We start from the raw sequence: 17,579 nt of genomic DNA, 5'->3' as shown, positions 1-17,579 counted from the left end.
AGAGTGTTTCACAATCTGCTCAGTTACTGGGATTTTCACGCACAACCATTTCTAGGGTTTACAAAGAATGGTGTGAAAAGGGAAAAACATCCAGTATGTGTCAGTCCTGTGGGCGAAAATGCCTTGTTGATGCTAGAGGTCAGAGGAGAATGGGCCGACTGATTCAAGCTGATAGAAGAGCAACTTTGACTGAAATAACCAATCGTTACAACCGAGGTATGCAGCAAAGCATTTTTGAAGCCACAACACGCACAACCTTGAGGCGGATCGGCTACAACAGCAGAAGACCCCACTGGGTACCACTCATCTCCACTACAAATAGGAAAAAGAGGCTACAATTTGCGAGAGCTCACCAAAATTGGACAGTTGAAGACTGGAAAAATGTTGCCTGGTCTGATGAGTCTCGATTTCTGTTGAGACATTGAGATGGTAGAGTCAGAATTTGGCGTAAACAGAATGAGAACATGGATCCATCATGCCTTGTTACCACTGTGCAGGCTGGTGGTGGTGGTGTAATGGTGTGGGGGATGTTTTCTTGGCACACTTTAGGCGCCTTAGTGCCAATTGGGCATGGTTTAAATGCCACGGCCTACCTGAGCATTGTTTCTGACCATGTCCATCCCTTTATGGCCACCATGTACCCATCCTCTGATGGCTACTTCCAGCAGGATAATGCACCATGTCACAAAGCTCCAATCATTTCAAATTGGTTTCTTGAACATGACAATGAGTTCACTGTACTAAAATGGCCCCCACAGTCACCAGATCTCAACCCATTAGAGCATCTTTGGGATGTGGTGAAACGGGAGCTTCGTGCCCTCGATGTGCTCCATCAACTGCAAGATGCTATCCTATCAATATGGGCCATTTCTAAAGAATGCTTTCAGCACCTTGTTGAATCAATGCCACGTAGAATTAAGGCAGTTCTGAAGGCGAAAGGGGGTCAAACACAGTATTAGTATGGTGTTCCTAATAATCCTTTAGGGGGGTGTGTGTGTGTGTGTGTGTGTGTGTGTGTGTGTGTGTGTGTGTATCTCAGAGCCTCTTAAAGCTGACAAATACTGCTTACTGGCCTTAGGGCTGGGTATCGATCCTCAGTACTTTGTTGGCACTGACCAACATGTATCTGTTGATGTTTTTACCATTAAGTGTCAAACTGTCAAGTAACGAATGTTGGCATTGAAAATCTGGTCAGAGTAATATAGGGCTGCAGCTAATGATGATTTTAGTATTCGAAGCTTCTATAGATTATTTCAACGATTCATCGATGTGTCGTTTAAGAAGTACTTTTGCCTGGTGGCGAAACACTACTTGACTGATCGGTAACAGGGGGTCACACACATTACAGGAGCTGACAACAGCTGTGTCACCCGACGCTGGTTTCCAAACCACTTTTATCAAGAAGACACAAGTGAAATGTGAAACGGGAAATGAGCGATCCTGCACACAGCTGTTGTTTGTTATTATACAGATAGCAATTATAAAGACAAAGAATATGGTTGAAAGGATGGATTAGTACATGCAGGTAGCAGTAAACGTCTGAGCTACAGAGAGCTGCAGGGGAGTTAAAAGGTGCAGCTCCCCGACACCCAGTTAACTCTTGACTGTGAGGTTACAACTCACGGCCCAAATGGAGAACAACAAACGCACGTGTGCACATTTTAAGCTGAGGACTGCGGATTACTTTGGCTAGCCTTCAACTCAACAAATAATCGTGATTTCAGTTAAATGCTAAAGTTGCTGTTACTGTTACCTTGTCTGTGGTCGGCTGGCAGAACACCGGCTGCTTTCTGATAAGGTGCCATCGTGCTGTTACCGAGGCAACATAAATTTCGTTTTACGGTGGACGGACGGTAACATTACAGAGTTGTTGTTTTCTTTAGCTTGAAATAATCCCATACTTTGGACACTTTATTTTTTGTCCCTCGCTGTTTTCTCTCTCTTCCCCCACTTTGCAAACAGCTCCATCATAATCACGTCGTGTTCACAGCGTAAACGCGATGTGCGACAGTAATAAATGTCCCTGCGAAACACTGTGCTGTATAGTTACATGGATTAAACGAATGCAAAAAATTTGTTGAAGCATTTTATGAACAGATTTTATCGATTTTAATCGATGAATCGTTTCAGCCCTAGAGTAATGTTTACTTATTCTTTGCTCAGATATTTCCTGATTGTTGAAATCATTATTTTGCATAGATTTTAGATTAGAATATTTATTTAGACAAAGTTCTTGTACAGCTGCTTGTTTTAACTTTTAAGAAATGTGACTTCTCCTATTAAATGAAAAGGCATATTGTGAGAAAACAAGTTCACATTTCTTAAAGTGAGGTAATGAAAAAAAGATTGCTTTGGTAATATCAGTACAGAACTCAATTACCGGTATCGGTACTAGTATTTAAAAAATTACCCCTCCCCCCACCTTTAATTTATTTTTTACCAAAATTAACTGATCAGCTGCAATGTTATGACCACCTGCCTAATATTGTGCAGGTCCCCCTTTTGCTGCCAAAACAGCTCTGACCCGTCAAGGCATGGATTCCACTAGACCGCTAAAGGTGTGCTGTGGTACTTGTTTGTCCAGCATGTCCCACAGAGGCCAAGTCAACACCTTAAACTCGTGGTTGTGTTCCTCCTCTTTGCTTTGTGGCATTATCCTGCTGAAAGAGGCCACTGCCATCAGGAGATATCGTTTCCATGAAAGGGTGCAGATGGTCTGTAACAATGCTTAGGTAGATGGTATGTGTCAAAGTAACAGCCACATGAATGGCAGGACCCAAGGTTTCCCAACACTCCATTTTTCCTGCTTCTAACACATCAACTTTGAGGACAAAATGTTTACGTGCTGCCTAATATATCCCAGCCACTGACAGGTGCCATGGTGTATGTACTGGGCGGGACATTTACAGTTGGAAATATAAACTTGTCAGTGCACTCTGGAGGGCAAACTATGTAAAACTAAATATACTGACCCAGCCAATTTATCAGTCTAGGTCTAATGGGTTTTAATGGGAGTCCATCCCCTGTATATATCGCCATGCAAAATTCAGTTGCAACTGTAACTTTATTAGTTCAGTTTGCGCTTGAGCCTTTCACAGCTTGTAACGCCACCCTTGTAAATTGAGTAAAATTTATTAAAATGCAGAACATGCCATTTGAAAGCCAGACGTCTGAGCCGCTTTCCCAAGAATGAATGCCATCGGTCCCCTCAGTCGACTGGCTTTAGTATTTGCTTTTAAGTGTTTCCTCTTTCCTTTCAACTTTAGGGCTACAACATCATCTCAGTGCTGAGCTTGGAGATCGTCCCCATCATGGAGCTGTTGGCCTCTATGAAGACACACAGGGTGCCAGAAGAAATAGATGTGAGCAGCACACACACCTACACACACATTAGCTCATCCTCTCACCCTTCAGAACTGGACAGTGAGCAACAACAGAACTAGGAACCACAATGATTCGATTTTCTTTAACGTGGCAGCAACAGGAACGTAAAGTTTTGGGAAAACACTGTAGATTTGAAAAGAATTTTCGATGACTAGCGAATGTATCATCCAAATAGCACGGTAAATTTCATTATTTCACTTAAATGGCCTATTTTTCCAAGAGGTTTAAATGATTCAGGTGCTCTGCCTAGATTAACACCCAGTGTGATCCAACACATTTGTTACCCCTTTTATATATACAAATGCCACATAAAAAGCAGCACAAAGAAGCTCTCTAGAATCTTTCTTTCTGTAATACGATGTTTTATTTGTTGTTGTTTTTTTTTGTATCTTATTTTCATCGCAGTGCCTGCAAATGTGCCCGTCAGCAAGTTTGTCTTTGTTGACACCAATTTTAAAAATGACTCATTTGTTTCGCTCCCGCTGAGTAGATAAAAGACACCGTGCTAAATGATGATGACATCGGGGACAGCTGCCATGAGGATTTCCTCCACAAGTAAGCACTCCGGTACAGGCAAATGGAGACAGATGATGAACAATGCCCATTTAACACCCATCAACCTTCCAATGATGAGTAATGGCTTTCCACTTAGCCGAAGTTTCCTCCAGAGAAAGGACGAAAGCTAAATCGCTGTTAGTGTTGAGAGTCCGGAAAGTCCATTCCGGCAATGAAGCTCCCAATTGTTCAGAGTTGAGATTAGTTTGGCATCCTGTGGAGATGATAAAGCATCTGTAAACTAGAATTTATTTACCTTTAATCTAAAGGATATTTATAGCTCTTTTAATAAGAGAATAACATACTAGTTGAATATCTGAGGTAATAAAAGTTTAGAAGTAATCAGGCAAACAGTTATTTTTTGCAGCCAACAAAATGATGACTTAAGATTTGAAATTGACTATTTCATTCCTAAGAATATATTCAAAAGGCTAGAATATGAACCAAACTACATTGGTAAAAAGGTAAATTTAATTATTACCAGTTACTTTTTAATTCCTCCTTTATGTAAACCTCATCAATGTTTTTTCAGACCCAGTTCCTTTATCTCAATCATTATTTCTAAAAGCTGTCATTAATAATTAGAGCATTGCTAATGAAGCTAATTGGCTCTAATTTGCATGCCTTTGTCTCTGTTGTTCAGAGCCATCAGCTCTCATCTGCAGACTTGCGGCTGTTCGATAGTGGTTGGAAGCAACTCAGAGAAAGTAAATAAGGTAAGTGTACCGGATTAGTGGCTGCAGACAGACAAATTTGTAATGCATCTACATAATTTAAAGTGTTTTGAGGTGTTTGTGCTGTTGTTTTGAGTTTAATGAGCCCCTCGTGCACTTTTTCAGTATTTTTAATGTCTGTCTGGGCTTGGCAGCACAGTTACTGCTGCAACTGTTTCAAAATAGATAGGAGTTATATGAGAACGCATATAAGCGACTCAAAGTGGACGTATATCGGAATTAAAATAAATAAAAGCTGGACATGCTAACCAAGAACAAAAACTTATATTGCTCACCATACATTTGTTTAAGAGATCTACAGTATGATACGGCTACTAACATTCTGCCCAGTGAATATCAAAGGAGTACACAGCCTTAATTTGGAGTTTTATTGGCTTTGGGCCTAAACTGAGCACCAGTTAAATCAAGACTTTTATTTGTATCTACTAGCCTCAAGCCTCATGCCAAATTAAGGTCTATAACCAAAGCGTGGCTTATTTAGTTTATTTTGTGCTGAAATGTAGCTTAAATAGATTTTTTGCTGACAGTGTGCAGAAGTCTTTTTTTAAACAACCAGCAAAATCAAGGTTTTGAAATCAAGTGGGGTTTTTTTCCACAGATTGTGCGGACTCTCTGCTTGTTCCTCACCCCGACTGAGAGGAAATGCTCTCGCCTCTGTAAGGCTGACTCTTCCTTTAAATACGACACAGGCCTGTTTGTTCAGGGACTGCTCAAGGTAGCCAACAGTTCCCTCTCATCATACAGTACAATGTGATTTGAATTAGAGCATGCTTTTTGTTCTGTTTTTACTGCTTGTTGTTTGATGTTGCCAGGTCTGTTGTTTCTTTCTGACCAGAAAATGTTGCAATAAGATATTTTTATTAATACACTGCATGAGATTAAAATCTGTTTTAATACATGCAGCCTTTTGTGTTCTCGTCATGGGTTTTTTTTTTTATTTTTAATCATCCAACTGCAGTGTGCAAAATAAGATACTTATGTATCTAAATGTGTTCCAATGTTTAGTTTTGCTCTTAGTGTGTTCTACAGTTTTCTACATTACAATTACTTGGGGTCAAGTGTACAGTACTGGTGCAAAGGTTTAAGGCAAGTGTGGTAATATTTTATATTTATCCATTAACAAAATGCAAAAGTGAGTGAAGAGAAGAAAAATCTATATCAAGTCAATATTTGGTGTGACCACCCTTTGCCTTCAAAACATCAATTCTTCTAGGTACACTTGCACATAGTCAGGGATACATTATGGATAGCATCAGGTGTATGATTAAACAACTATACCAAACATGTGCTAATGATCACCACTTCAATATGTAGGTTGAAACAAGGTCATTAACCGAAACAGAAAAGCTGGCTGAAGTCACAAGTCATACACCAAAGCAAAACTGACCCAAGGTAGTTTATACTGCATCAGCAAGTCCCTCTCAGGCAGACATTTCAAAGCAGACAGGGGTTTCCAGATGTGCTGTCCAAGCTCTTTTGAAGACACAGTGGTCAGCCAAGGAAACTTACTACAGCCAATGAAAGACACACCATGCATACTTCCCTTCACATTCGGAAGATTTCCAGCGCTGCCATAAGCTCAGAGCTGCAGAAAACAGTGGGAAGCTGGTACAGTCATCTACTGTCCAGAGAAGTCTGATCAGAAGTGGCCTTTATTGAAGACTTGCAGCCAAAAGGCCATACCTCCGACATGGAAACAAGGACAAGCGACTCAATTGCGCACGGAAACACAGAAACTGGGGTGCAGAAAAATGGCAGCAGGTGCTCTGGACTGATGAGTCAAAAATTTAAACATTTGGCTGTAGCAGAAGGCACTTCGCCAAAGGGCTGGAGAGCTATACAAGAATGAGTTTCTATAGGCAACAGTGAAGCATGGTGGAGGTTCCTTGCAAGTTTGGGGCTGCTTTTCTACAAATGGAGTTGGGGATTTGGTCAGAATTAATGGTCTCCTCAATGCTGAGAAGTGCAAATGTTCCTAGAAGAATTTATTCAGTTTTGAAAGCTAAGGGTGGTCACACCAAATAACATTTTCCATACCTGCGTAACACTTTTGCAAAGTACTGTAGAACTGAGAATTTTGTGAATGTCTGCAAAGTTTACACTTTTAGAAAAGCTGCCATCTTATTTACTGCTACTTTGCAAGGTAAAGGAGCTTAATGCTAAATACGCACATGGCTACATATGCACACGGCTCTTTATGTCAACCAGAACAGAATGAGAACAGCAAAAGAAGCAGCAGAAAACCTGGTAGTGTTTGTTAGTTCAATCATAAAGAGTCAGTGTGGTGCACATGGGCTGTGCTGTGGAGCTCTTGCGGCACCTTCTTATAGATTTCCACATTAAATAAATACAGTGGGGATCAAAAGGAAATGTCCTCGGAAGAGCAACAAAACAGGAGATTGGAAGCTTCTTGCTTGAAAAAAGTGGGGGGGGAAAGTACATTCATCCTTGTTTTATATGTGATGTATTGTTTATATATGTAAGGGTTTTTTTGTTGTTGTTGTTTCCAAGCAAGGAGCTTCCTACTACTGTTGTTTTTTCTTATAGAAACATTGTGTGCTCTGTGCTGTCAGCTCTCTAAATTGGTACAGAAAGAGGTGGAGGGAACAGATTTCCTATACTCTAAGCAGAATAATATAAACCTGTTCCTACCCACAACATTCAAACAGTCAGACCTGCTTGTAAGGGTTAACATGTTGTCAGTATGGGCTTTCCCCGTTTTTCATTCCCAGGACTCCACAGGCAGCTTTGTCCTGCCCTTCCGCCAGGTGCTCTACTCACCCTACCCGACCACGCACATCGACGTCGACATCAACACAGTCAAGCAGATGCCACCGTGCCATGAGCACACGTACAATCAGCGGCGCTACATGCGGTCTGAGCTGAGTGCGCTCTGGAAGACGGACAGCGAGGAGGACATACCCCCTGACACAGTCTTTCACACTGATGAAACCTTCACCCCTGACCTGTAAGCTACATGGTATCTGTTGTATTGTGGGTTATATGACAATTATAGTTCTACATTTTTAATATACTCTTTTCTTTGCGCTATGATTAAAAAAAAATCCTCTCAAATAAAAAAAAAAAATATCTCATCATAACCACAATGCCTTTTTTCCTTTAGGAATATATTTCAAGACGTCATGCATAAAGACACTTTGGTTAAGTCCTTTATAGATGAGGTAAGAATATGACACGCTTCTTGCCATATTATTGTGTATTGTTTCAATGAAAATCAAAACCAAAAAAACTTCTTAACCGAGTCAGAAGACATAAAAGATAAAGTAAACTCTGCTACAAAAATAGTAACGGTAATGAAATAAACAAAACACAACACCTACCATTGTTACTATTGTCATTGTCAACATTGAAATATAAATAAACAAATGAAAGAAAAGCTGCTCCTGTGACCTTAAAAGAACCTTACCCAGTTACCTGCTACACCAGCAGTTCCCCAAATTTACTGTCACGCTCCCCTTCAGAAGCCAAACCATTAAAGACCATCCATAAACATATACTTCATCAAAACAAACAAACAAACCAGGAAGAATATAGCAAGTGTTCACTAATAATTGAGTATCAGTTAACACAGTTCTGCAACATAGGGTATAGTGTTGTGCTCAACACCTTGCATGGTAGCTTGCTGCCATCCGTGTGTGTGTGAATGGGTGAATGAGAAGCAAATTATAAAAGGCTTTAGATAAAATTAAATGGAAAGGACTTTTTTTATCTTTTTTAGTTAGGCATGTAAAAATAGCTGCGGCACCTAATACCTGCGGTGCTCTGTGAGAGGTTTGGAAATGGCTTCTATCTGACATCGTAACAATAACCGTGTCAGTAAAAGACAAAATAAACAATTGATTAGAGATTGGTTCACTTTCAGTTTGGATAAAAATTTTCTTCTACACCAAGTAGAGGCATATTAGATCTCACAGAACTTTTTCAGCCTTTTTGTTTAACTCATTAATAAGCACCTCGTTCTTATCGCACAAGCCTAATGTACCCAAAACAAATAAGTTACTGTTCTGGATCCCTTTTGATCATTGGCAGGTCATGAACAAATTTTATTTATGTATTGCCTATTCATAATTGACGTTATGAAGAAGGGTGGAGGGAGGGAAAAAGAACAATGCAAGTTCCATTTAGAGGCACAAAATAGTAGTCACAGTAGGGGCAATTATGCAAATATCAAATATTTTATGTGGGAATTAAAGGACATATCCGGATCAAATATAACTCCTTACTAGTAGATGGGTAAATTACATATAGGTCTATAGTTGGCTAAAACCCCTGCATCAGTGTTCTATAAGAAGAGGTTTCACTGCAGCTACTAAAAAGGACTGTGAAACAGAGCTTGTTTTTGTAAAGACCAATTGATAATATCTAATAAAGAAGTGCTAAAACTTCTTTAAGCATCCTAGTTTGGATAAATTCCAAGAGACAGGTTGATGGCTTAGTAGAAGAAATCACTGAAGTTAGTTTGTGAAGATTGATGAGAGCAAAGCAGTCTGGGGCTGTTGACGGCAGGAGGTGATGGATTTTGTATCTGATGTTTAGCTTCTCTTCTGTTTTATTTTTTATATTTCGTTCATTCAGTGGTCGCAGGGCAGACACTGTCACTATAGGACTGTGGGTGGATTTGCGTAATCAGGACTAACCCCCTAACCCTTACCCGACGTGAATAACAATCTTAATGTATTTACTTTATCCTTAGCCAGCTGTTTTAAATAGGAATTAACGTGGCATGGCCCCAGGAATACATCTGACCTATCTATCTCAAGATAGAGCTGCCAATAATCAGAGTGAGACGCTGAGTGGGGAGAACCTGTTAGAATAGTAAACTGTCTCGTGGTGAACCGTGGGCTTCTTCTTAGGGTTATGCTTCCTTCGGACAGTCAACCAGCCCTCCTGGCTTCCCGGCTGCATTTCTATTACAAAATGTTGTTGCATTGATATTAAGCTCTAAAAAGGTTTACTCAGAAAGAATCCTAAGGCTTTCTGCTTTCTCATGATGTATAGTTTATCAGCTCTGGGTGAGGATTCAACCAGTTGATAGTTGTCAAGGGTGATGATCACCAAGTACAAGTGAATCTTGTATTTTTTTAGTGTTTTTTGGCTCCCTATTGCTGTATATGACTAACCTTATTTTTTACTGCAGTGTATAATATTGTGACGTTAAAAGTGGCAGATGTATGTTCATATTTTGTACAGTTTGAGAGAGTTGCTTTTACAAGTTTTTCACATGACAACAGCTTTCTTTCTCAAGGTTAGCACAAGTGTGTGTGTGTGTGTGTGTGTGAGGGGTGGTGTATTATTCCACCTTTTTCCAGCGGAGCCTTAGCCTGGACTACTAATTGACATCCTGTGTCGTACCCAGGTGTTCATGCTGAAGCCAGGCCTGTCCCTGCGGAGCACCTATCTGGCCCACTTCCTACTGCTGCTCCACAGGAAGGCCCTCACGCTGCTCAAGTACATCGAGGACGAGACGTAAGAGCTGTTACTAATAAGACTTTTATTCAAATAACAAAAAGGATTATTGTGTGGCAGTAGACCGCTGGCGGCTGTGTGTGCCTCAGGAGGTAGAGCGTCGTCCACTAATCAGAAGGTCGGTGGTTCCATCAGCTCCCCCTAGTCTGAGTGAAGAAGTATCCTTGGGCAAGATACTGATCCCAAATATGTATGAATGTGTTATTTCCTGTTTCTGTGTATGAAAATATATATAAAAAAGCACTGAGTGGTCTGAAAGACTAGAAAGGCGCTGTACAAGTACAGACCATTAGACCACTATGCTCACACACCCCACCATTGTTTTTGCTATCACTGTGCACAGCAGCCACTGACCTTGCCCCTACCCATAGAACAGGCAGCCAGAAATACCCTAAAGCCTTGTAGTTTGTGTCTTTTGTGATAACACATTTTCCTAAGTTTGGAGTCAAAATAGTCATGTCAGTATCCCCGGGGTTTTGTTGTACAGGGGTGAAGCTACAGCAAGCTTCAGAGCAAACATCTGTTATCTAACATCTGATAGCTCTGGGTGAGGACCCAGCTGAAACTCAAACACCACTAGGTAGGTGGACAGTGAGGCTGCTGGAGGGAAACACACAGGTGTGGGGTGAGTGCACACCCTCGGAGTTCTAAACCACAGCAATGTTTTGGGGGAGGGGGTGTCACTGAAGTCAAGATGAAGAGCAGAATGGCAAGAAACGCACAGAATGGGGAAAAATTATCAGTGGACCATGCAGGCTACTTTTAGCAGAAGAAATGGTGCAAGGAACAGTAAGCAACACAAAACCCCAAAACTCATATGATCAAGTGAGTCATCCTTCACCCTGTGAACAAGCGGACAGGGATGACTGTGTTGCATCGCATCACACTACTGCAGTTGGCTTTACTGATATACACAAACGAAGTAAGTGAGAAACTGAGTGTTTTTGATGGAGTCCGATGAGACCGCCTTACAGAAGCATCAGAAATGGCAATAATTAAAATACATTTTTTTCACTGATGCGACATCCTGCCCTGTCAGTTGTGCAGTCATCTACAACCACTTTAATACGCAAAGTACATAAGAAATTCTGCCTCGTTATTTTGTAGTTTTAATACATCTAATGTTACAGTATTGACAATAAATTAAATGTTCCAGGACATGTTACAGCCAGCAGTGGTGCTGAGCTGGAAATGTCTGTCCCCCTACCTGTCCTCCCCTACAGCAGCCGTGTTCTCGCACGCAAATCTTACAACGTCACACACAATCAGAGGTGAGCTTATAACATTCCTGTCTGCTGAAAGAAGTGGAGGCATTTCAGTGATTAATATTCCCCTCTTTTGTTTTTGCCCTTCAAAAGGCACATGCCCCTTCTGTATGTATGTGTGTACATGTATGTATGTGTGTACATGTATGTGGTGAAGAACACAAAGTCTGTCCGAATAGGATTTGCCATTTGATAATTACTCAGAAAAAAGCCACTGAGGACGCTGAAGACATGGGTGCCATTGCAGACCGTTGGTAGTTAATGGCCCTTGGCCCTAACATTTTATAGCTTTAACAATTAAAAAACAATCAACTGGTTAATCAATAATGAAAATATTTTTTTAGTTGCAGCCCTACTTTGTATATACCAAAACGATACCTTTAAATGACATGAACAAAATATAGCTTGGTTGATGGTGAGTCAGGCTCATGGGTGAGTGTTTATGATGGTGATAGGTGTTGGGAAGAGGCATCTGGTTGTTGAAATACATAGGGTGATCAATTCTCAGCATCACCCCAGAATGACAGCCTCCCCACTGACAGAGCACAAGTATTTGGTGAATAATGTGCTGAGCGAAATAAAATGATGCAAAGCACGTGCCATGGCCTTCACATTCACCACAGCTCAACTTCTAGACTCTGGAGTGGCGCCAGGGATGATCCCCACCCCCCCCACCCCCCATCATCAAAACACTAAATGATGTTTTTATGATCATCATTTGATCACTGACAAGAAATTCTCATTTCTCTGCCCCCTACCCCGGTGCAGAAAAGAGATTATATGCCAGGTTGCAAGGTGACCTGGTGGCTTTTGATGGCCCAACACCAGACTTTGCATTAATGCGCCTCTCATTTATGCAGTTAGACACTAACGATAATACAAGTAAGAAACAAATTCTGTAGCTTTACACCAAATCCATAGAGTCCTGTGGGGCCTTCTTCTGTTTCTTGTAAAAGAAGTAGAAATAATTGTTTCTCTGGTCCCGCTTTTGTTCCACCAGGGTTACAGTAACCACATTCTGGCTTAAGTCCCAACAATTCATCTGAGACACTGCAGCCCATCGTGTCTTTCCCTTGAATTTTCCCTGTGGTGACCTGGTCATCGCTCCATCTGGGCTTGACTCATCTCCTTCTGTGCTCCCCAAAAGTGGACTGACCTTCCCACTCCATTCAGGACAGAAATCAATGTCTGTTGTTCCACTTGTGCATGTTTTGGCTTTTCTCTTGTTTACAAAAGACATTTAAGAACTTACTTCAGACACTTATTCAACTTTTTTACTGTAGATAAACATTAAATTCACAAAGTGTAAATATAAATCATCAGTCTCTCAGTGGCCTGGCTATGAGACACACATATGCAGCCTGTGATCTGTTTCAAAATTGTGAATACTTTTTGATATGATTGAACTGCAAAGTACAAATGACGTGACACAACATCAGACACTGGGCTTGCTGAAAGTTGTTACATTGTTGCATCAGTGAATGCAAAGCCCGCATGCACACAAAATGCTAATGCATCAAATATTATACTCACACAAGAAAACTCCATTAGTTTTTGAATCTTGGTCTTTTAAAAATGCACATCTATTTTGTGTCACCATATCAAAAATGTAGTTATTTTAGAGATGCACTACTGAATATAATAGTTTTATGTTGACTAGAATATATGGATCAAATTGACTGTCATGTGAAAGGTGTTGCTTGTAGTGACAAACCAATATAAATGTATCGCCAGACTATGTGTAGACTATCAGTATTTTAGCATCTTTTAGCTTGTTTGTTTTTTTTTCGGTGCGCAACATCAGCATTGTTTCCATCTGCGTCTGTTTTTATTGAAAAAAAAACTCTGATAAACCCACTGTACACCACCTGCTAGACATTAAACGACAGAGAAACAAAGTTAGCAACAAGCTGGTGAACAAAGTGGAGCATTTAGCAGCTAAAGAGCCAATTATTTCCCTCAGGAGTCGGTGGAGACCAGAACAGAGCTAAAAGAAGTGAATCTGTGACTTGCTTGAAACGAGTTGTATGTAGCTACAGTACCGGAGGCTGGATCGCAATCCTAGGACCGGAACTGCATTTGTAGGACCCTTGTTTTCTTTGATACTGCCAGATAGCTGGCTGGCTATGTTACTCTTGACAGCCCCCCGAAGCCAATTACACTTACCCTAATCATCACAGGGTGTGTACCTTAACCTAAGTTATTGACTATATGTATGACGACCGGTTAACCCTACAGCTCCGCACATCGGCTGTGCTAGCAGACAGGGTTAACAGCCTTCGTGTTGCTATGCATTACCACCACCAATTTACTAGATGGTGCTGTCGCAAAAAAACGACGGTCGTAGAATTGCAGTCCCAGGATTGCGGGGGTTTGAAACTGCAGCCTCCTGGACTGCACCTATATAATACTGCTAGATACACTAAAACTATGAACATTAATGTTACTCTGTATCTGCTGGATGTGTAAAAAAACAAACAAACATTACATTCAAGACCTCCTGGTCTCCAGAGGAAGTAGTTGTGGAGCTCTAATCTTAGGAAAGATTTACTCCTAGATGGTTAATCCACAAGAGTCGATGCACAGTTTAAAGTTCACAAAGAGTACATTTCTTTATAAGTATGCTATGGTTATACATAAATAAAAAATCAGAAGGAGAAAAAAAAAATGGGGAAACGGCACAAGAGGGGGGGAAGCAACACATCAGATATCGCACAAAGGGCATCTGTATAATGGGAGGGCACACAGAAAATTACTTGCAAGTGAATTCTACTAGTCACCAAGACAGCTTGAAATGTTCAGTTGTAGACCACAAAAAGGAAATTCACAATCCTTTAAAAAATGTATTCATAAAATAAATATAAATTATAATACAGATTATATAAAACAAATTACATTTGTGATTATATATTATAGGGAATGTTACCATGATGTTACAAAACATTTGATTTTATCACCCCCCCCCCATGTCTGAAATGCTTAAAATCTTTACAGAGATTTTATTTTGGCTTCTATTTGTTCCCATACATAGTAAATGCCTGAACATATCTCACTCTAGAGACAACACTAACTACACAAGCAAAACTATTATTTGTGTGCTCGTGCGAAAGCATAAAAGCATTCTTGTTTATGGTGTTGCTAACAGCCTGAGGTCTAAGGGCATACTATTTTACAGGTGCCTTGACAAGACTTATTTATGCTCACTTGCCATCCCGTAGCAGCATACATAATTCATCGTGACATGGCATTCCAGTGCACAGCTGCAACCCAACTAGATGCTAATGCAAATCCTCTGACTCTGGCTATTTTAGGTTGTTACCAGTTACACTACAATGTCCCTCCTCCTTCCTTCACAGGCAAAAAGGGAAGAAGCCGTTTCGATCCTTGCGCAATTTAAAGACTGATCTGGACCTGACAGTGGAAGGAGACCTGAGCATTGTAATGGCCTTCGCAGAGAAGCTGAGGGCAGGACTGCACTCGTTTGTGTTTGGGAAGCCATTCTTCACCAGCATGCAGGAACGAGACGTACTGATGAGCTTTTGACTCCATTCTTCACCTGCACTTTATATATTGAATAGAGAAAATGTTGTTGTTGGTGTTTTTGCTTTGTTGTTACATGAATTGCATGCACATATGTGCTCTTTAAAACCAGACTACCATTAGTCTGAGTGTGTGTTTCTGCGTTGCTGAAATGATCGATACAAAGTGTGATTTCAAAGACTGATCATTATGAGCCGTTTAGAATTAAGGTTTTGATATATTTCGTTGATCAACTGCAAGCATAATGTGAGTTTAATGTTTTTAGAAGACTTAAATTATTCTCTGCAGGATGAATTATTCATGTATTCTATGCCTTCAGTTAATAAGAGGGTCTGTATTAATTTATGGTGTTAAAATTGGCTGAGGTGCCCACTAGGACATTTGCAATTTAATTAGAAATGTTATTTATTAAAACACGAGTTATTAGTTTTTTCACTCCCTCCCAACAAGATCAGTTGGCCTTTGAACCTTTTGAACTTGTGGATTACCTTTTTTTTCAAGTTTTATTCAATAACTGTTCCTTACAAGGCTGAGTAATCATGAAGACCAGGGATTTTATTAAAGAAAAACAGAAAAGCACTGTAAATCAAATCTTTTCACAATCCCTCCTGAAAAAGCAGATCTGTGTGCGTAGCGTACAGTGAGTGTCATCATTAAATGCTTTTATCTATTTGTGTGTAAAATGGGTTGCACTGAATTTGTTTTTTTACTCCCCACAGCAATAACCCAGCTATTTGCTGTTAGGATTATCCATCTTTACTGCAAACATATAGTTGCTGTGGTCTGGTGCTTTAAGTATTGCTTCCACAAATGCTTTATTGACATTGTAATGAGTTGAGAATGTGCTATTCTCCATTTTTTTCCCCCTGGATTTACATACAATTTGTGAAAGCAGAACATTGACAGACAGTCGAACCATGTTAAGCAGAAATGCGTCAAATGACAGAAATGTTCTCTTTTCTACATTTAAATCTACTGATAAATTTAATATAACATCTTTTACATGGCTTTCAATTTACACAAATGTTTGTGTTACAGTCAATCTACAGCAGCTCTGTGGCGGCACAGCAGTGCTTTGAGCTAAATGATTCTCCTGTTCAGCAGGTATAACGTTTACCATGTTCATAGTCTTAGGTTATATGTTAGCGTGCTAACATTAGAGAAAAAGTAACGCTGAGGCTGATCGGCATGTCATTAGTATTGCATAGAATTGACCAAAACCAGTGCTGGACCATGAAAATTTTGACCTGGTTGTGGTGCTAGATGAAAAGTCAGAGGATCACTAAATTATTGCAATTCATCTTGATTGGGACGTGTCTGTACGGGGTTCCATGATCCAATCCATCTAATAGTTGTCGAGATGTTTCATTCAAAACCACAAATGTCAACCTCATGGTGGCACAGGAGGGAAAATCTGGATCACCAAAGATGTTAGGATACATTGTCTGGGAGCCATTAAAACGTTTTGTAATAATCCATCTGTTAAAATGAGATACGCTGATCAGCCATAACATCATTATGACCACCTGCCTAATATTGTGTAGGTCCCCCGTTTGTCACCAAAACAGCCCTGGTTTGTCGAGGCATGAACTCCACTAGACCTCTGAAGGGTATCTGGCACCAAGACAGTAGCAGATCCTTAAATTCATGTACACTGCACAAAATTATAAACGCAACACTTGTTTTGCATTCATCATGAGCTGAACTCAAAGATGTAAGACTTTCTCTATGTACGCAAAAGGCCTATTCAAAATCTGTCAAAATCTGTGTTAGTGAGCACTTCTCCTTTGCTGAGACGTTGATCAGACAGCATGGGTATTGCATAGGTGTGCCACAATGAAAGGCCACTCGAAAATGTGCAGTTCCATGATACAGCACAGCACAGCTTCAGATGTCGCAAGTTTTGAGGAAGCATACAATTGGCATGCTGACTGTAGGAATGTCCACCAGAGCTGTTGCCTGTGAAATGAAGGTTCATTTCTCTACCAAAAGCCGTCTCCAAAGGCGTTCCAGAGAATTTGGCAGTGCAGACCACGTGCAACCACACCAGCCCAGGACCTCCACATCCAGCATCTTCACCACCAAGATCGTCTGGGACCAGCCACCTGGACAGCTGCTACAACAATCGGTTTGCATAACGCATAAGGCTCGCATCGATCGTCGATGTGTTCCCCTGAGTGCTGACGTATTGCGGTAAGCGTGTCGACTCATTTCCGTTTCCGGTGCTTGTGTGTTGGTACCGTGTTGTGCTGCTCTCGCTAAATAACAGTTACATTTGTTTGATTACAGCGGCCAACTGTTCGCTAAACACTTATTCTTTACAGTAATTTTGCCTAAGCACTCACAGTTCTTTCCATCTTTTAGTGACTGCTGTTCAATCTCATAGTTGTTCTAAAGTTTTGGTAACTGACGCTACAGTAATTTAGCTTAGCCGTTAGCGACTTTAGCTTAGCAGCTAGCGATGGCTTCTCCTCCTCCCTCTCTCTCTCCTACTTTCTCCTTCTCGGTGTGTCAGATGTTTAGTTACTCCTCTGCCTCCTTTAGCTGTAATGGTACGTGTAATAAGTGTAGTTTATTTATAGACATGGAGGCGAGGCTCAGTGATTTAGAAGTC

The 17,579-nt window shown here is 40.6% G+C and overlaps 1 protein-coding gene across 1 annotated transcript in view; it reads left to right on the top strand.

The window, feature by feature from the left end:
* Positions 1 to 15,648, top strand: part of c9orf72 (C9orf72-SMCR8 complex subunit) — an 18,727-nt gene extending 3,079 nt beyond the window's left edge. Inside the window, exons 3-10 of the mRNA XM_046063210.1 lie at positions 3,267 to 3,362; positions 3,875 to 3,939; positions 4,583 to 4,655; positions 5,272 to 5,388; positions 7,406 to 7,641; positions 7,798 to 7,855; positions 10,051 to 10,160; positions 14,782 to 15,648. Coding sequence (XP_045919166.1) covers positions 3,267 to 3,362; positions 3,875 to 3,939; positions 4,583 to 4,655; positions 5,272 to 5,388; positions 7,406 to 7,641; positions 7,798 to 7,855; positions 10,051 to 10,160; positions 14,782 to 14,968 — 942 coding nt within the window. The 3' untranslated portion in view covers positions 14,969 to 15,648. The remainder of the gene's footprint in view (positions 1 to 3,266; positions 3,363 to 3,874; positions 3,940 to 4,582; positions 4,656 to 5,271; positions 5,389 to 7,405; positions 7,642 to 7,797; positions 7,856 to 10,050; positions 10,161 to 14,781) is intronic.
* The last annotated feature ends 1,931 nt before the right edge of the window (positions 15,649 to 17,579 follow it).

The sequence above is a fragment of the Micropterus dolomieu genome, linkage group LG11 (genome assembly GCF_021292245.1).
Source record: "Micropterus dolomieu isolate WLL.071019.BEF.003 ecotype Adirondacks linkage group LG11, ASM2129224v1, whole genome shotgun sequence".
NCBI classification, from domain to species: domain Eukaryota; kingdom Metazoa; phylum Chordata; class Actinopteri; order Centrarchiformes; family Centrarchidae; genus Micropterus; species Micropterus dolomieu.
This window is presented reverse-complemented; position numbering and strand designations above follow the sequence as displayed.